The sequence below is a fragment of the Stegostoma tigrinum genome, chromosome 18 (genome assembly GCF_030684315.1).
Source record: "Stegostoma tigrinum isolate sSteTig4 chromosome 18, sSteTig4.hap1, whole genome shotgun sequence".
Classification (NCBI taxonomy): Eukaryota; Metazoa; Chordata; class Chondrichthyes; order Orectolobiformes; family Stegostomatidae; genus Stegostoma; species Stegostoma tigrinum.
Window position 1 is genome coordinate 24,648,536 of NC_081371.1, and position 20,327 is coordinate 24,668,862.

General features: G+C 43.1%; 3 protein-coding genes across 9 annotated transcripts in view; 2 read left to right on the plus strand and 1 right to left on the minus strand.

The window, feature by feature from the left end:
- Nucleotides 1-4,485, minus strand: part of foxm1 (forkhead box M1) — a 27,427-nt gene extending 22,942 nt beyond the window's left edge. The window contains exon 1 of one of the 2 annotated variants that reach the window (XM_059652402.1): nt 4,435-4,485. In XM_059652402.1, the coding sequence (XP_059508385.1) occupies nt 4,435-4,450 (16 nt within the window). In that variant the 5' untranslated portion in view covers nt 4,451-4,485. Of the gene's footprint in view, nt 1-1,908; nt 2,130-4,434 lie in introns of those variants that run through there. The other variant, XM_048548339.2, reaches the window with a different exon arrangement.
- On the plus strand, nt 2,360-8,648 carry LOC125461009 (uncharacterized). Of its 2 annotated transcripts, none has more exons than XM_048549275.2 (3): nt 2,360-2,448; nt 5,949-6,133; nt 6,985-8,646. In XM_048549275.2, the coding sequence occupies exons 2-3, from the start codon at nt 5,969-5,971 to the stop codon at nt 7,867-7,869; spliced, it is 1,050 nt and encodes a 349-aa protein (XP_048405232.1). In that variant the 5' UTR covers nt 2,360-2,448; nt 5,949-5,968; the 3' UTR covers nt 7,870-8,646. The 2 variants fall into 2 exon arrangements, with proteins under 2 accessions (XP_048405232.1, XP_048405233.1); XM_048549276.2 differs by lacking the exon at nt 2,360-2,448 and adding an exon at nt 2,970-3,021 and having other exon boundaries at nt 6,985-8,648.
- A 5,743-nt stretch (nt 8,649-14,391) lies between these two features.
- LOC125461136 (tubby-related protein 3-like) overlaps nt 14,392-20,327 on the plus strand; it is an 86,318-nt gene continuing 80,382 nt past the window's right edge. For 2 of the 5 annotated variants that reach the window (XM_059652405.1, XM_059652406.1), the window contains exon 1: nt 14,392-14,612. In XM_059652405.1, the coding sequence (XP_059508388.1) occupies nt 14,590-14,612 (23 nt within the window). In that variant the 5' untranslated portion in view covers nt 14,392-14,589. The other 3 variants (XM_059652404.1, XM_048549569.2, XM_048549572.2) reach the window with 3 other exon arrangements.

Genomic DNA, 20,327 nt, shown 5'->3' on the forward strand with positions numbered 1-20,327 from the left:
CTGAACGGCCTGCTTCCATACAGTAGGGATTCTATGCGATGTAATATTTTGATAAAACAATTTGCTTTTTCTATGTAACTAACTGATGTGTAAAGTGAGAAAACAGATTCTTGCACCAATTTAGTGCTGGTCAGAATTCAGATGAGCATTATCAATGTTATCAAATTATACCAGAGAAATTGAAAAACAAGAACCCGTGACATCCAAATTGTTTGTACCAACTAAGCGTTCTCTTCAGTCCCAATTCTTATCTGCACTTCCATTTAGAATATTAAAATAACAATAATATTAATCTTAATCTGCACAGATCATCACTGGTGACAAGACTCCAAGTACTCTCAACTTCTTGCACAGGGATTTCAATTTTCAACTGAGCATCACAATCAACATAAATTTCAGAAGATTCATCCTTATAGTGAAATGTCTTATGCATTACCCAACCACTTTCTGATTGTCCCAACACATATCGACTTGGTTTTCCATAGCATTTGTCCCAGATGCAAGATCTTTTGGAAAGTCATATTGTGTCATAAAAATGGCCTCTATCTAAGTAGTTATATAGTACATTCCCCATAACTCTTGTGCATCTTTCCTTTTACTGATTTGAAGCTAAGAGGCCTATAGTTTTTTTTCCTTTTTTTTTAAATATTGCAAGAATGTTAATTTCAAATCCCCAATTCTTACAAACAATTAAAGATTTGGGCCATCTGCTGATGCATTGTTCTATTAATTAAGTGGATAAATAAAAAAGTGAGCTGAAAAATTTGGGGCAGCATGGTGGCACAGTGGTTAGCACTGCAGCCTCACAGCACCAGGGACCCGGGTTCGATTCCAACCTCGGGCAACTGTCTGTGCGGAGTTTGCACATTCTCCCCGTGTCTGCGTGGGTTTCCTCCGGGTGCTCCGGTTTCCTCCCACAGTCCAAAGATGTGCAGGCTAGGTGGATCGATCATGCTAAATTGCCCGTAGTGTTCAGGGGTGTGTAGGTTATAGGGGGATGGGTTGGGGTGGGGTGCTTCAAGGGGCAGTGTGGACTTGTTGGGCCGAAGGGCCTGTTTCCACACTGTAGGGAATCTAAAGAATCTAAAAAAAAAAATGAAAGGATAAATAGAAAGTAATGATTTTATGGAAAACATTTGTTAGGCTACAATTAGAAAAGCTGTATGCAATGTTTGGGTGCTCATTATAGAACAAAAATATACAATTCGGAATATTTCCAATGGTTAGGAAATAATTGTTGTAAGTGAAAAAAAACGAGTTGCTAGAACTAGTTCAGTTTGAGATGAATGAATGAATGTTTAATAAATTTATTTCCTTGTAAATCGAGAATGCTGAATGGATAGATATACTGAGGGATATGAAACCAGTAGAGATCAATTAAGACACAAGACTTAATGTCCTGAAGATTATATGTCCTTCAAAGGGACGGTAAGAGGTCTTCGTGGCTTGTTTACCCAGTATCTTCAGCAAAAGAACTGCATAAATGTCCTCTCCGGGACGAAGGTACCATCAATCTAATTGACAAACTGAAAGTACGAGTGTACAATGAGAAAGCGACGTGATGTTAACTGCAGCTTTGGAGTTAAGGTCAAGTATATTCTCCAGTGTTTCCTCATGACCGATCTTCCACTGTAATTATAAACATTGGATGTACCATAAGATGACTCTTTTAGTAATGGGCATCTGGTCACATTGCCAAGGCGACAGACAGCGTTGGCTGGCGACGAACAAACGGCCGGATGGGGTGAGCTCTCAGCTGACACTCGACTCTGGAACCCGAGGCCGTTGTTACAGTTTATTTCACCATGAAGCTAATGCGAATGACCGGGAAGGGATCAGGTACTGATCGGTTTTTGGGATATACTGTACCCCACCCCGGGTCCACCGTCCCTGCTCCCATTCACTCACCGGCATATTACCGGACTCCGCACGGCGGATCCAGCTACCTCTCCCGGTTCACAATCCCCCACCCTCCCTCGGCCTCTCCTGGTGATCGATATATCAAGGTCTCCGTCCCGGCCAGTTCCTGGTTTGGGTAAAGTTAGCGACTCTCTGACCTTTGGGCCGGATTTTGCAGCCTCTTTATCCGAGCCCCGGCCCCGGAATCTGCTGAATTTTTTGTTACAGTTTGGAGCTAGTTGGATTTTTTTTGAATTTCCAGCGTTCTGTCAGCACAAACCAATCGAATCATGCCGTTGCGATCAGGTGGCACTGGGGAGTCCAATCAGCGAGCTTAACGCCCCTGGTTGGCGGAGACTTTAGAACGCAAATGTACCAATCAGTAGCAACAGTAAAATGTTGCCGTTTGGCGCCGGACAACCAATAAGAGCAGTGCAACCGTTTCCCTCAGCCAATAGGAGGGACGAAGCGGATCCGGAGAGTGGGGAAATTGAAAGTAGGATGCATGAAGGTGGAAAGGGCCATTGAAATACGCCATCGGAGCAGCAGGTATACCGTAGATAGAAATAGGCAAGTGTGGCTAATGGGAGTCAGAGACTCGGGCTTTTAAGGAATGTGGAGAGAGCACCTTGTAACTGTATTTAAGGAGATCATAGTTCTAATACAGTGCAACTGGGATAGAGACAATACTGTATGCGTGGATCAATAAAGATTTTGGGTGGTTACAGCTCGATTTAAAATATCGGTCACTACTGTCTCTGAGATAGAATTTAAAGCACAGAAACAACTCTTGTCCTTCAAAAAATAGCTCTCTTTTTCAATAATAGTGTTATATCGTTTTGCTTTATCTCATCCTCCTAATCTTTCCCCCTTCATGTACTTGTACTTGTGTCCTTAAATGCACTGAATTCGTCGCAGCAAAATAATCTTTACCATGTAAGCTTATTCAACATTAGTTTAACACTAAAAGTCTTTTGATCATACATAGTTTGTAAAGTAATGCATTGAGAGATGGAATATTTCATACATCATGCTCGTCTCCTTTTGGAATAGCACAATTACAAAGGACGATCGAGTTAGGATTAACACAGTGGAAGGGTATTACAATGTAACACCATTCAGGTAATTACAAATGGACGTGAAACTACACACTTGAACTGTTTGGTACATTCAATACTTTTTAGAGCAATATGTGCTTCCTGGATCTTCTATCTGTCAAGCCTAACCCATTCTGTCATTTAAGATTGTAGCATCTGCTGAAAGGATATGCTGCCTCACAGCTTAAAGCTCATTTTATTGTCATAGATTGATGTTAGATTTCAGAAATTGAGACTCTGGTGTGTTTTTTTTAATATATAAACAACTCATTTTGATACAGCAACATGTTTAGAACATCAGAAAGTGAGAATACTGGTATTGCAACCAGTAATCAGAGTTGTTGAGACCCATACTTACAGTCAAGTAAACAAATGTTTGCTTATTTAAATAAGAACCTGACATTGGTGAGACAAATGATAATTATTCCTTGAAGTATTCCTTTGATATTGGTATTTACTGTCTTTGTTTGAACAATTAAAAATGTATTTTTACATCAAATCTGTAATACTGGGGAAGAGGAACGTGCTAGTAAGAACTTAAACATATTCATGTTTTGATGGAACCCTTGTCCTCTGGCAAATCTCTTCAGATCGTACCTTTTAAATTGACCTTGTTTTGTACCCCTTGAGGTTGAAGCCTCTTGGCAGTTACAAATTAACATTTTTCTAGAAGACTAAATGCAAATATGTAAGGTTTTGGAGTAGATTTGTAGCTCGGGTTGTGGGTGTTGAGGTTGGTTGGCTCGCTGAGCTGGTTTCTTGTGGACAACACCTTTGTCATCATTAAACGGACCAAATTAGAGGAGATACACAAACATATAAACAACACACACCCCAGAATAAAATTCACCAGAGAGGAGGAAAAGAACAAACAGCTCCCATTCCTGAACATCATGGTAGAGCGCAAAACAAATGGGGATCTGCAAATGAAAGTACACCGAAAAGGCACACACACAGACCAGGTAGTGAACTTCAACAGTATCCATCCCAGCACACACAAACGAAGCTGCGTGCGAACACTATTTTAAAAAAGGACAATAACACACTGCAGCAACACAGAACTGGGCCAACAGGAAGAGTACCTCTTCCAGGTTTTCAATGATAATGGATATCCAAAAAACTGGGTCAAAAGATGCCTACACGAACAACATTAGAAAGATACCACACTCATCACACTACCCGACATCAAGAACACGTCAGAACTCACCACAAGACTCCTACACCGCTAGGTACCAGAGTGGCAGGCAAGTCCACGTCAACCCTATGACAAGTGCTCACCTGAACTAAAAACCCACTCCCTGCCATGGACAGGACCAATGTTATCTACAAGATCCCCTGCAGAGACTGTGAGAAACACTACATCGGACAACAGGAAGGAAACTAACAACAGAAGTATATGAACACCAACTGACTACAAAAAGACACGACCAATACTCACTCATCTCAATCCACATAGATATGGAAAACCATGACTTCAACTGGGATAACTCAAAATCCTGCTCTTCTGCGGCTTCGTCTGCTGTGTTCATCCAGCTCTACACCTTATTGTACCAAAATCTTGGGACAAGCTAGGCAGAGACAGGTACAAGAATTCCCAGAAGCTTGGCACTCCATGAAGCATGCTATCAATAAACATATTAAACTCGACCCCATATACGTTCCACTATGAAGGAAAATCGGAAATGAGGCAATTCATCTCAATGGACCCCAGAGTTTTAAAAACCAGGTGGGAGAACACACTGATGCTTCATTGGAGGCTGCAGTGAGGATGTTACCCAGCATGGTAATGAAACGTCTGTGATACAAGAAACTGGCTCGGCGAGCCAATCAACCTAAATACAAATATGGTTCAGTTTCTCCCTTTCAGTGCTGAATACAATGTTCAGTGCTATAACTTTTAATTAAAAGGTAGCCAATGTAAATTACCTATTCCTGGGCCAAGAGTACTCTGTTTAGCATTTATTTTTATGGCACTATTGTACACAGTTAACAAAACAGTTTTCCAATATGGGAGTATGTAGAATAGGTCGGAGTGGATAATTTGGGATTGCACAGTGCCAAGACATACAGAGATGCCTGTTAAGAAATGAAATCATCTGTCAGTGTTTACATAACCAGATTGCTCTATTTGGGATGCAAGGCACTGATAACTCTGTGTGAGGAGAGGAGCACCTCTTGAATCACCACACTTTCTCCCTGGCTCCATGCCCAACTGGCCACTCCCTTCCTCAAACAGTCCAAAACATCATTCACTGTTCTTTTCAACACTATAATGCAGGATTAACAGCAATATCTCTTCTCAGAAGGCTAGTTCATGAAGGACAGAACAGGAGCCAATCTTCATATGTTCTAATAGGTATTTGTTTAGCCTTTATGCAATGGATCTCTAACCTCAACGACCTATTTCAGTTTGGCTATTTATAGAGGCACAATGATTGCCAATGAAAATCCTTTATTTTGCATTTAATTGTATGAAGACGAAATTAGAAAAGCATCTTGTGTGAACTGCAGTATTACAATCTTTCCTCTAATAAAGGGAGGGATATGATTGGATGGGATATGGTACCATGAACTCAAATGTTTCTTTTACGTTGTTAGGTTCTAGAAGAAGTGAAACGGATAATTTTCCCTGATGTTGGATATAGTTTGGCAGGCGGGATTTACAGTTCTTGTCTTTTAAAAGGCAATAGTACAACTTATGGCGACGAACACTATTTAAAAGAAACTACTTTGCTCCCTGCTATAAGATGGCCAACTATGTTCTATGTTTATATTTTACCAGTAAACATAAGTTATGATTAGACACAGCTATCCATGCCAAAGCACTTCTATTAACTGAAATTTTCTAAATCAGCAGAGATTAGGGATCAACTTGTTCTTGCATGTTTTTCATGTATTTGTGCACTGAACTATTTAGTGATTTAAAAAATTTCTATTCGAATTAATTCCAAGGTAAAGATGTAGGATGCTTGATGCCCCGCAAGAAGAAGTCGACCCAATCCAAGAAGCCCCCTTTGCAGTTTTTAGAGACCCCACAAAAAGGAGAGAAGTGTATACAAGTCGTGCCTCATCAATCTGCGGTAAACCCGTGTCATGCATCTTGCGTACCAGTGGACCAGAGATCGTCCTTTACTTGGGTATGTTGTTTTATTTTGCACTTTTTAACATGAGAATACATGACCGGTCTTGACTACAATTCACTCTGATCCCTTAGACATCTCCAGTGCCTTTACAGTTTCAGCTTTGATTGCCACATTATGACAGAGCATTTTGATGGGCACAGGCCTATGGTTTCAATTTTTGGTTACTGTGTTCAGACCCACGTTGTCACATATTGAAATGAAGAAACCTGCTGTCCCAAATCTGTATTTAACAGCCAAATACTGTCAATTAAGTAAATGTTTGCCCCTTTCAAATCTATAAAGTAGGTGAGTGTGTGTGTGTGTGTGTCTGTCTGTCCGTCCATCCCCTGGACAAATGTAACTGAAGTTCTATGCTATTCGTTTGAAAATCCATGTTCCACAAGTATGTATTTGGATAATTTACTGTCCTTTTTTTAAAAATAATCATCCCGGGTGTAGTCTCTTTGAAGGTGAAACCTTTGCTAACTGATATTAAGGTAAATTAGTTGCTTTGTGAGAGGGAAGGTACAAATGGTCCTAAAGTATTGTGTGATCCAACATCTGTGTTTCTTTTGAGTCTAATGCATAATCAGTAGACTGCAAAATCAAGACTCTGTCTCTGGTGCACTGCTGTAGGAGTGGTGCAGTGTTCAAGGGTGGATGTAAAAATTTGCATTAGTCTATAGTGAAAAAGCAATTAAGTTATTCCCAGGACCCTAACCAATATTTACGTTCAATTGTCTCTCATATATCCTACAACAATGACTACATTTCAAAAGTAATTTCCTTGGCTGTAAAATGCTTTAAGGTGTTAGCTTAGTTATGAATTATGCTATATAGATTTTTTTTCTCTTATCTTTTTCCAGGTGTTACCACAATTTGAGATTTTGGACACAACACGAGAACTACGCAAATGTAACAAATCCGATCGCACGACAAAACATAACCACAAGAAGAAGCAGAGTACTGCTCTGAAAGCAGGAGCTGAGAGAAAAGTGCATAATAACTTTGTGCCTTTGACCTTTCTGGGCTGTGGTGCATTGCCTGTTCAGAAGGAGAACCACAAAGTTCATTCTGGCATCTGTCAGGAAGTTGGAACTCCTGGACAAACTCGACTACCAACAGATAAAACTTCACTTAAAGGCATCACCTCGCCAGGATTTAACGATGACAGTCTCTTTGGAAGGGTTCAAAATATAGATGCCCTGGGTCAGAAGCTCAGATGTCACCATCGAGGATCTGTGGCAAAAGACTTGTTTGGCAAAATAAACAGTGTCAAAAGCTCAGTAGGGGACATGCCCCTCAGTTCACTGAAATGCTCCAGTTTCAGTTCTCCATTGTATTGTTTGGACCACCAAAGTCGTGCAGAGTTTGTTGGTAAGGAGCTCTCCCTTGCTGATCACTTTGCGCAATCAGCTGATGAGGATTTCATCCTGCCACAAGTTAGCACTCCCACAATTGATAGCTTACTTCCAGTGGGTAGTTTGAGAGGAAATGTTAATAGATTAAGGGACAGGACACCAGACATACCCAATAGGATCTCTTTCCAAAGCAGACCAGAGGACTGCTTACAAACAAATTATGGATTAAGTGATTTTTCTGAAGTATGCCTACCTCCAGAGCTTTGGGTACAGGACACTCCAGAACATGAATATGGATTCAAAGCGACCTGGCGAAGACGGCCACACATTGTGCAGTATTTGAAAGATCGTGGAAAACTAACCAGTAGCGATTTGCTTGTTGGCAAATAAAGAGGATATTTGACCGTTTTGGGAAAAAAAAGTGCAAATAGTAATGTTTTTCATTTTAAATGGTATTGTCACTTAATTTAGTTACTGTTGACTACTTATAAAGAATATCTGGGAAATTGGCTGGCCGAAGCTACCTGATAGCATTATCCTTTGATCTGTCCATGTTGCTATGTAGCTCATTGAGACTCAATTCTTTAACGCTTATTGAAATTTTATATTTTGAACTCAATCCTCAACTGTGCCATCTTCTGTGTTAGTGCAACATTGGGTTCAGACTTCATTTAAGTATCTAAATGTAATATAGAGTCAGATGTGATTTTGTGGAAAAGAACTGTAATTGGCTCATGCCCACAACAACTATGCTGTATATCTTTCCGAGGAATGTGTTTCAACTGATCATCCCACTACGCAATTAACAACACCTTTTTTTGCTTTTGCTCCAGATTTTTAGAATAAAAGTCACTACTGTCTGTAAACTATTAGAATTCTACCTCGTTGATTTGGTTGATTTCAGATGAGCCAATATTGATTTGAAGGTCATAGCATAAAATGACCTAGAGCCTGGCAAAAAAAAAACTTTGACAATTTGAATTCGGTTGAGTGGTTAATTCAAGAAATGTGAATAATTTACCTGATAACTGTTAAGAAGGGAATATATGAAAAATATGTTCCTCTACATGAATCCCTCTATCTTTTCCTCTGCTCCATACTAGTAAAATGAAAAATGACAAGAAAAACTGGGAAATTAGCCATTTTAACTGGGAAAAACTAGCTATTTTAATGTTATGAATTTCTCTTTTTAAAACTGTGTTCAGGGTGGTGGGTGATGACTCCCCTGTAGTGCAGACAAACCTCCACCCTGCACTGCTCAACTATGTGGCCCCCTCTGCTTTCTAAACTTATGAGAATACAAACCATGTTCACGTGACCTGCATTTTCTCATCCTGGTACGATTCTACTGAATTGACACTTCACCTCCTCCAAGGTCAGTGAATCTTTCCCTGAACTGACGTGGTCAAAATGGAGGACCATGTTTACAAACTTATTTTGATATTTTTAACTGGACATTTTAAGCTGTTTTATTATTATCTCCAAGTGTCCTGAAAAACCTTTTTCTTTATCTATGGTATTCAATGTGAGGCTACCATCTCCGACCCTTAACCCAGGTCACTCCACCTATATGCACAAGGATTTCAGATTGCTGGTATGTCCTCTGAACCGGTTCACTTGGCAATTTTGATAGTTTGTAGTTCTACTGCCTTTATGGAGGCAGAATTAATGTTAATACAGATTCTGAATTTCCACCTTTTTTAGAAACACTAATTATTAGGAATGTGGTGTTAAACTGTACACTTGTCTTTGTGTGGACTGGATGTTGCCAAAGGTTTGAATACTCTGCAACTAATAAATAGAAAATTCTTGAATAGAAAAGGATTTTCTTCATTCCATTGCTACTTGGAGAAGTGCAGAGAAAGATTTTGGGACATATAGCAGGCCAGAACTGGAGTGTAAAGATTTCAGAGGGTAGTGGTTTTTGAAGGAAGTGATAGGGTTAAAAACAAAGCAGACACGTTTGAAACTGAGACATTGTTTTTAAGGTCTTATTGAAAATTTGTAGCTCAGATTGTGGATGCCGTTATTTGTTTGCTAGCCTCGGTTGTTCCATGTAGACGTTTCGTTATCATTTTAGGTAATGTCATCAGTGTGACCTCTAATCGAAGCTTTGGTGTTCTACTCGGTTTCAAGTTCAGAAGATCCTCTACCATGGTTCGTCTTGTCACTTCTGGTTCTATTTTTTTTTAGCCGCCGCCTGTATATGGGGTCTATTTCAATGTGTTTGTTCATGGAGTCCCATATTGAGAACGAGGCCTCCAGAAATTTCCTTCTGTGTTGAACAAGTGAACAACAGACATGCAAGGGACCCAGACTATATTGACTGAAGAGTGAAGTAACCCGCCATTCTCCATATAAGTTCCTGGAGCTACCTACAGTGATCATAAATTGTATGCAAGGAAATTAGTGTAACCGTAGGTATGGGTAATGGACTTCATAATATCTCTAACCACAACAAATCCAGCACTATGCTATCCTCCATTTTGACCACGTCAGTTCAGGGAACGATTCACTGACCTTGTAGGAGGTGAAGTGTAAATTCAGTAGAATCGTACCTGAAAATGCAGGTCACGTGAACATGGTTTGTATTCTCATAAGTTTAGAAAGCAGAGGGGGCCACATAGTTGAGCAGTGCAGGGTGGAGGTTTGTCTGCACTACAGGGGAGTCATCACAAACCAAGAGGATGCTGCTGAGTACATTGTCTGTATACTACCTAAACATTATTTAGCGATTGGGATGATTCTAAGATTCAGGCTGTTGCAGAAAGGATGTGGCATTACCTTTTACTGAAGAAACTGCTCCAAAACAAGGCTTTAATTAGAATGGAGATAACAAGGTGTAGAGCTGGATGAACACAGCAGGCCAAGCAGCATCAGAGCACCAGGAAGGCTGACGTTTTGGGCCTAGACCCTTATTCAGAAATGGGGGAGGGGAAGGGGATTCTGACATAGAATAGGGAGAGAGTGGGGAGGTTGATAGAAGATGGATAGAGGAGACTGGTCAAAGAGGTGGGGATGGAGCCAGTAAAGGTGAGCGTAGGTGTGGAGGGAGGGAGGAGTAGGTCAATCCAGAAAGGACGGACAGGTCAAGGGGACAGGATGAGGCTAGTAGGTAGAAGATGGGTAGGTAGTAGGGGGTGGGGTTTGAGGTCAGAGGTAGGGGATAGATGGGAGGAAGGAAAGGTTAGGGAGGCTGGGATGAGCTAGGCTGGTTTTGGGATGGGCAATTTTGAAGCTTGTGAAGTCCACTTGGGAACCCTGCAGCCCAATGGTATCAAAGTGGAATAGGAGTTACTGTTCTTGAAACCTTCGGGTGGCATCGTTGTGGCACTGCAGGAGGCCCAGGATGGATCTGTCATCTGAGGAATGGGAGGGGAAGTTGAAATGGTTCACGACTGTGAGGTGCAGTTGTTTCTTGTGAACTGAGCGAAGGTGTTCTGCAAAGCAGTCCCCAAGCCTCCGCTTGGTTTCCCCGATGTAGAGGAGTCCACAACGGGAACAGGAGTTGCAGAATACCACCGCAGATGTGCAGGGTTCGCACTAAACAACGGCACTTCTCAGTCACAAACCATTTCAACTCACCCTCCCACTCCTCAGATGACATGTCCACCCTGGGCCTCCTGCAGTGGCGCAACGATGCCATCCGAACGTTGCAGGAACAGCAACTCATATTCCGCTTGGGAACCCTGCAGCCCAAAGGTATCAATGTGGATTTCACAAGCTTCAAAATCTCCTCTTTCCCCCTACCACATCCCAAAAGCAGCCCAGCTTGTCCCTACCTCCCTAACCCATCCTTCCTCCCACCTATCCCCTCCTCCCACCTCAAGCCCCATGCCCATCTCCTACCTACTAACTTCATCCTGCCCCCTTGACCTGTCCGTCCTCCCTGGACTGACCTATCTCCTCCCTACCTCCTCACCTACACTCACCTTCACAGGCCCCATCCCCGCCTCTTTGACCTGTCTGTCTCCTCTCCACCTATCTTCTCCTCTATCCATCTTCTATACACATCTCCCTATTTATTTCAAAATCCTCTTCCCCTCCCCCATTTCTGAGGAAGGGTCTAGGCCCGAAACGTCAGCTTTTGTGCTCCTTTGATACTGCTTGGCCTGCTGTGTTCATTCAGCTCTACACCTTGTTAGCTCAGATTCTCCAGAATCTGCAGTTCCCAATGTCTTTAATGAGAAAGGCCCTGGCTGAACACCCCACACACCACCCTCACCGCAGCTGCTGCCGCCCACCCCGATCCTCCAACCGCCGACGGAACCCCGCCCACGGCCGACGACGACAGAACCCCGCCCACGGCCGACGGAAACCTGCCCATGGCCGACGACCTCATCGCTCCGCCCACAACCTCCACAGCCAGCAACCCCAGAGAAGACAGCCACACTGAGCCCTGCCGCATCTTCACCATCCCCCCAGACCTCCCACTGACTGAGGACGAACGGTCAGTCCTTAGCAAGGGGCTCACCTTTGTCCCCCTTACAACCACACATCAACGAATACCAGTCACGGTTGGACATAGAGCAGTTTTTCCGCCGTCTTCGCCTCCATGCCTACTTCTTCAACCGGGAACCCAACCCTCCTTCCACTGACCCCTTCACCCGCTTCCAACACAAGTCCTCCTCCTGGACACCACCCCCAGGCCTCCTACCCTCCCTCGACCTCTTCATCGCCAACTGCCGTCGAGACATTAACCGCCTCAACCTCTCCACCCCTCTCACCCACTCCAACCTCTCCCCCGCAGAACGGCAGCCCTCCGCTCCAACCCCAACCTCCCCATCAAACCCGCAGACAAGGGAGGCGCAGTGGTAGTATGGTGCACTGACCTCTACATCGCCGAGGCCAGACGCCAAATCTCCGACACCACCTCCTACCGCCTCCTCGATCATGACCCCACACCCGAGCACCAAACCATCATCTCCAACACCATTCACGACCTTATCACCTCAGGGGACCTCCCACCCACAGCCTCCAACCTCATTGTTCCCCAACCCCGCATGGCCCGTTTCTATCTCCTTCCCAAAATCCACAAACCTGCCTGCCCTGGCCGACCCATCGTCTCAGCCTGCTCCTGCCCCACCGAACTCATCTCCACCTATGTGGACTCCATTTTCTCCCCTTTGGTCCAGGAACTCCCCACCTACGTCCGTGACACCACCCACGCCCTCCACCTCCTCCAGGACTTCCAATTCCCTGGCCCCCAACACCTCATATTCACCATGGACGTCCAGTCCCTGTACACCTGCATTCCGCATGGAGATGGCCTCAAGGCCCTCCGCTTCTTCCTGTCCCGCAGGCCCGACCAGTCCCCCTCCACCGACACTCTCATCCGCCTAGCTGAACTCGTCCTCACACTCAACAACTTCTCTTTTGACTCCTCCCACTTCCTACAGACTAAGGGGGTGGCCATGGGCACCCGCATGGGCCCCAGCTATGCCTGCCTCTTTGTAGGTTACATGGAACAGTCCCTCTTCCGCACCTACACAGGCCCCAAACCCCACCTCTTCCTCCGGTACATTGATGACTGTATCGGCGCCACCTCTCGCTCCCCAGAGGAGCTCGAACAGTTCATCCACTTCACCAACACCTTCCACCCCAACCTTCAGTTCACCTGGGCCATCTCCAGCACATCCCTCACCTTCCTGGACCTCTCAGTCTCCATCTCAGGCAACCAGCTTGTAACTGATGTCCATTTCAAGCCCACCGACTCGCACAGCTACCTAGAATACACCTCCTCCCACACACCCTCCTGCAAAAATTCCATCCCCTATTCCCAATTCCTCCGCCTCCGCCGCATCTGCTCCCACGATAAGACATTCCACTCCCGCACATCCCAGATGTCCAAGTTCTTCAAGGACCGCAACTTTCCCCCCACAGTGATCAAGAACGCCATTGACCGCGTCTCCCGTATTTCCCGCAACACATCCCTCACACCCCGCCCCCGCCACAACCGCCCCAAGAGGATCCCCCTCGTTCTCACACACCACCTTACCAACCTCCGGATACAACGCATTATCCTCCGACACTCCCGCCATTTACAATCCGACCCCACCACCCAAGACATTTTTCCATCCCCTCCCCTGTCTGCTTTCCGGAGCGACCACTCTCTCCGTGACTCCCTTGTTCGCTCCCCTGCCCTCCAACCCCACCACCTTCCCCTGCAACCGCAGGAAATGCTACACTTGTCCCCACACCTCCTCCCTCACCCCCATCCCAGGCCCCAAGATGACATTCCACATTAAGCAGAGGTTCACCTGCACATCTGCCAATGTGGTATACTGCATCCACTGCACCCGGTGCGGCTTCCTCTACATTGGGGAAATCAAGCGGAGGCTTGGGGACCGCTTTGCAGAACACCTCCGCTCAGTTCGCAACAAACAACTGCACCTCCCAGTCGCAAACCATTTCCACTCCCCCTCTCATTCTCTAGATGACATGTCCATCATGGGCCTCCTGCACTGCCACAATGATGCCACCCAAAGGTTGCAGGAACAGCAACTCATATTCCGCCTGGGAACCCTGCAGCCATATGGTATCAATGTGGACTTCACCAGTTTCAAAATCTCCCCTTCCCCTACTGCATCCCTAAACCAGCCCAGTTCGTCCCCTCCCCCCACTGCACCACACAACCAGCCCAGCTCTTCCCCCCCACCCACTGCATCCCAAAACCAGTCCAACCTGTCTCTGCCTCCCTAACCGGTTCTTCCTCTCACCCATCCCTTCCTCCCACCCCAAGCCGCACCCCCATCTACCTACTAACCTCATCCCACCTCCTTGACCTGTCCGTCTTCCCTGGACTGACCTATCCCCTCCCTACCTCCCCACCTACACCCTCTCCACCTATCTTCTTTACTCTCCATCTTCGGTCCGCCTCCCCCTCTCTCCCTATTTATTCCAGTTCCCTCTCCCCACCCCCCTCTCTGAGGAAGGGTCTAGGCCCGAAACGTCAGCTTTTGTGCTCCTGAGATGCTGCTTGGCCTGCTGCGTTCATCCAGCCTCACATTTTATTATCTTGGATTCTCCAGCATCTGCAGTTCCCATTATCTCTGATACTATCGGCTGAATGGAGTGACGTGTCGAGGTGGGGGAGCGGCGGGAGGACCAATGGGAATGGTTTTTGTTGGAGGGTACGTTGCTAGGGGCCTTGGCTCCGGGAGGGAGTGAAAGTGACGGAGCTGGCGCGGGAGACAGCAGCGGCCGCTAGCACCATAGCAACGGTGCCCAAAGATGTCCTATTACAGTATCAGGTAGAGAAAGAGTTGCTTGGTGGCCGGGAGGGTGAGAGGAGGGGAGTGGGTAGTGAAGGGGAAGGGCAGGCTGTTAATGGCTGTGTATCCGGCACACTCGACAGCTCTGCACTGAACTCGCCCTTGCATTGGGCATCGCTAAAACTTGGCTATGCAGGAGTTTCAATCCAGTACTCCCCAGTGGTCAGCAGCATTTCGAGCAAAATCCGCTCCTGATCTCCAGATGCGTGCACTTATCCACTCTGCGATGTTCGAGACTGTCACTTTAACACATCAGAAGGCACAGCGCTTTTCAGTACAACAGTCCTTTTTAAATACGGCTGCTTTTTAAAATCTAATTTTGATGTGTATAGTTTTTAATCGTCGGCACATAAATCCTGCATAACAATCTGATAGTCTGAAGATGGGACATTTTCTCCTTTTTTCAATTATCTTTGTTGTTTTACTAGGAGCAAAGTTCCTTTGTACAACACTTCTGCAGCTGTGTTACGTAGATTTTTAAAAAATCTTCTGTACTGAGTTTAAATAAGACATTTAACGAATCTATTTGTAATGTGCTCTAAATGGCTTGTAAATATTAATCTCCTTTTTGTACCGAGTTATTTTAACTAGTATAATTTTCAAATGGTGAATAGGTACAACTCATCGTCAAAGCTGAGAGTTTATTTTGGTTCTTACGCTCTGTGAGGAATCGCTCATTTTGCCCGTCTGTTTTTGAACTTTCAAATTTTGTCTCCTTCATTGTTCACCTTTTGATGTTGCTCGCTAATAGTTTTCACTCTGTTTCTGTCAATGGAAATTGTTGAATATGATGTACCCTATTCATGTTGATATACGTCAAGTTCATGGTCTTGTGGCTCAGCTGCTGTTCTTGGAGATTACTGTGTATTGTAGCGCCATTATTCATGTTTAAGATTTTGTTACCTACATTGTAGAAACAAAAATTGAACTTTTTGTTTTTATACTATTTCCAAGGATAGACAGCTGCAGAATATTTCAGATAGTTGTTATAATAATTGACAATTTTGGGTTATGTTCAGTTTCAACATGCCAAAATAAATTGGAGCTGACCACAGATATTTTATTGTGGAAGGATGTGCTTCCATTTGTAATATTTCCATTCTACAATTATTGATTTATTATGACATTGTTATTGTTGCAAATGCTTTACATCATAAATGTATCCCTAGTAATGTCACTTATTGTGATGCTGTAACCTGTACTGTACAAGGTATTAAGTGTATTTCCTGTATAAATAAGCACACAAATTGTTTGCTTCATAATATGAGAAGAATGGCAAATGTCACAATGGTTTCAAAGCTCTGATACTTTGTGAATTCATGAAGCAGCTTTCAACATGGAGATAAAAACAGAGGAACTCATGTTTACAGTATTATAGTGATCATGCTCAGTACAAGCATCTTCAAGCCCTGTAATCTAACCTTTCACTCTTGCGTTCTTATCTGTTTATTTCTTTAAATATATCTATATTATTAAACTAACTCCTTGTTCTACCTAAAGATTTAATTTGGGACTGGCACAACAATAGTTTACATCTGCATTGTATATTTAACATAACTTACCAAGGTGTTTCATATGACCGTTTTAAAATTAAGTAAGATACTTGGTCATGTAAGCATATATTTGTTTTGATGACCAAAACGTTATTCAAATACATTGGCTTCAAGAAGGTTCACATAGGAGGAAAGTGAAGTGTAGAGGTTTAGTGAAATCCGGACCTTGCTAACTGAAGGTGTGGCTGTCAGTGACAGAGCAATTATTGTGGAAAATTTAACAGAAGAACGTACAAGGTAGATGCAAGGTAGAAGGTAACACCCTTATGGACATCTTCACAGAGATAATACAAATCTGTTTATCCCAGATTTAAATATATTCGACTGTGCAAAATCCACAACTGTCCAGTGCAGAGAATTTCAAAGATGTGTTAAGCCTTTGAGAGAAGAGATTTCTTCATTTCTTTTTCTTAAATGATTGACTCCTTATCTTGAAACTCTGACCCCCTTGCTTTTGTTTTCCCAGCTGGCAGTTCAAATGTAGTGTCCACCCTATTGAGCACCTTAAATCTTAGATATTTCAAAACAATCGGCTCTCCTTTTGTTAATTCTGGAGAATATAGGGTCAATTCAGTTAGCCTGTTATTCTACAACAACTCAACGACAACCCTAGGGACAATCTAGTGAACCTTTTACTGCCTCCACTGCATATGTATTTCTTTAATGGTGAGAATGAAGGTGCAGAAAGTATTACGGATGTGGTCTCACCAAAGCTCTGTGCAATTGTAGCAAGATATCTTTAGTGTAAGGGGGTTGTAGTACAAGAATAAAGACCATTTGCTTTCTAGATTGCATGCTAACTTTGTTCCTTGTATACACATAATATTAACACATTTTGCAGTTATTAGAAATGCAGTGCCTTTTTTCAACCAAGGTGAATAACCCCACACTTCCCATATTAAATTCCATCCATCTCCATGTTGCTACTCCCTTAACCTGTCTATTCTCTTGCCTCTGAGTCATCGTCAAAACTTGTAGTCTTATTGCAATGATGATAAGAAAAACCAAGTCTTAAAATCTCATCAACAGATACCAAAATCCACAGTTTTTCTTTAAAAAGAGAAAAACAGTGAGCTACGACATCTTAAAACGGTTGCCAAACTCTCAGAGGATATAAAGGGAGTATCTACATCTGGACATTAAAACCCATCTTCTGGAATGTATATCTCACAATGAGACATTCAATTGTTTTTGCATGTTTTCATCTGCAGGTATTGCCTGTATTACAGGTATTACCACCTGTGGTTCAATTTCAGCCTTTGGTGACTGTCTGTGTGGAATTTGCACGTTTTCACTGTGTCTACGTAGGTTTCCACTGGGTGCTCCGGTTTCCTCCTGTAGTCCAAAGATGTGCAAGTTAGGTGGATTGGTCATGCTAAATTGCCCTGTAATGTCCAGGGATGTGTGGGTGTGGTGCATTAGCCATGGTTAATGTGGGGCTATGAGGATGGAGTGGGTCTGGGTGGGATGCTCTTGGAACGGTTAGATTTGATGAGCTGATGGCCTCTGTCTGCATTGTAGAGATCCTATGATTACTGGAACGAAGACTTGATGTGTTAATGGCTAGCTTTTTTGAGGAGATGGTTAATGACAACGGAGTTAAAGGGGATATGGACTTGGATGATTGGAGAGAGGACTCTTTATGGTCCTTTATCAGCTTGAATGATGGCCAGTTTAGTCTGAATTAGATGAAGAGAGCAGAAGTTGATCTCATAAACAGCATTTAGTCAAAGAGGATATTGCAGGAGATAGAGAGAAAAACTGGAGAAAGAACCCAGTTCAGGGTTTTGGGCAAAGAGTAGAGTTTGAGACAGATTTTCCGGTGGATTCCTGGAAAGGAGGGAACTGGTAGAGCTTTCTGATTGAATAGTCTCCAATTCAGTATTAGAGAAGCCCATGAGCTCCTTGCACTTTTTTTGTTGGCAGCATGGGTAGAGCAAAGTTTTAGGAGATCATCTGCAGTCGAGAAAAGAAACTGGGAGTTATCCAGGGTGATCCTAGAATTGTGAACAATTTTTAAAAACCCTGCCAGGTCTGGTAGTGTTGTGTGGCCGTGTCCTTTCAAATATACCTCCCTTTGACTTAAGAGATGAGGGTAAGACAGCATAAACAGCTGAGGGGCTGGAGGCTAGCACATCAAAGATAGATAGAGGTGATGGCATTGGTCAGTAAACTAGTTGCTGTCGAAATGTGATATATGGAAGACCAAAGCTAAACAGAAAGTGCAATTATAGTAATTAGAAGATAGCTTTTTCCAAGTGTAGACATTGGAAGGAAGTAGCATTAGGGTTTATGGGTTTTGAGTGATATAAGTAACTGATCAGAAATGGCCTTACCTGTGACTGCAACTGAGTGACCATGTGAGATGGCAAGGTCAAGGGAGCCATGATATAGGTTGGGGACTCTAGAGGGTGAGATTTTGGAAGGATAAGAGGACCGTGAACTTGAAGGAAAGAGAATGATGAGTTGAGTTGGAGGCTTGACTAAAACATATATTTATCAGTCTTATTCATTTATTTTATTGAATTTGTCATTTGCAAGGATAAATCTTTAAAACACACAATGCCATTGTGTTAAACCAGACCATGTGTATAATCTTAAAATTTGAAACAAAATTTCAATGCGCAAAGGATAGAAGAAAATAACCAGGTTCCTGTTGGTGTTGATTAATTGTGTGGATTTCTGTAAGTTACTGTTAAATTGTAAAGGCTATTGTGATAGTAGATGTTATTTGTGCATTGTAAATGCTGCACAGAAATTGCCATGTCTAGCAATGTACTATTGAAAGTTAGTTACCCAGTCTGGCTGATTTGAGACTTATTGTATCACTGTGGACTGCCACAGCATGCTTTTTTCCAATCCGTTTTCCGAAGTGTTCTTAAATTCTACGTTAATTGACTTTGATTTCATGTTTTAAGATGCATATATTTTTCAGTTGTGGAAATTGGAATCAAAAATAAAGTATTTCCAATGGTACTTTCCTGCAGATTTTACTTATATAGTCGTCCATTAAGTAATGTCCATGACATTGTTGCCTAATGTGGATCATTGGCTGATGGTACTCCATGTGTGGATTTTCATTTTGTTGTGTCTTTGCAGCATCTGCCTCAAAGACTAATTGTAAGTTTTAGCCACCTTGCTCCCTTTCTTGCTTACTAAAGCACTAGGAATATATGAACTTTAGCAGCTCATGGAGAGAAAACGCTGAGCAATACATCAAACGGCTTCTGCTTCTCTGCTGCATTTTATGGATGATTGCCAAATTATAACCTGAACAAAACTGCTTTATTAGGTGCCAATGTCAATAAGCCAACAAACATGTAAATGGAAGAGTAAAGAGGAACCTGGCAAGCTCGCTGCCACTGGCTGTTTCACATGCCAATCAAATGAAAAATCAAAGAATGCTAAGCAGGTTTTGTTTAATTTTTTTTCATAGGACGTCAGTGTCATTTGCTAGGCCAGCATTTATTGCTTAATTAAGCCAAAATTCCCAAAAGGCAGCTCAGAGTCACCCTGATTGCTGTGGATTAGGAGTTCCATGTCATCCAAATCAGGTAACAATGGCAGATTTCCGTCTTTTAAGACATTGGTGAACCAAATGGCTTTTTATGACGATTGATGATGATTAACTGGTTTCCACTATGCTAGCATTTAATTCCAGATTTTTATCAAATTCATATTTTACCATCAATCACAATGAAATTCAAACTCATATCCCCGGAACATTAGTCTGGGTTTCTAGATTACTGTTCCGGTGACAACCAGTACACCACTGCATGAGGTTAACAAAGCAAGCTGCAACAGGACATGCGACATCTATGCCAATTGATACAATGGCACAATTAAGTGCTACTACACATCCCAAAATGAGCCTGTAGTTGGGAACAACCTAGAACTGTAAGAAGGAACTTGTCAGTAGTGTGGGTGGCATGAGTTTTGGAATTAAGATTTTGTGAAGGAGAAACTGCACATTGTAAATTGTAACAGCAGCAGCTGCCCTGAATGAGATCTTTCATTTTGA

Excerpts from the sequence above, each read along its gene's own strand:
- LOC125461009 (XM_048549275.2), top strand. The coding sequence starts at position 5,969 with ATGCCCCGCAAGAAGAAGTCGACCCAATCCAAGAAGCCCCCTTTGCAG. Across the intron at positions 6,134-6,984 it reads AGAGATCGTCCTTTACTTGG|GTGTTACCACAATTTGAGAT; the intron begins GTATGTTGTTTT and ends ATCTTTTTCCAG.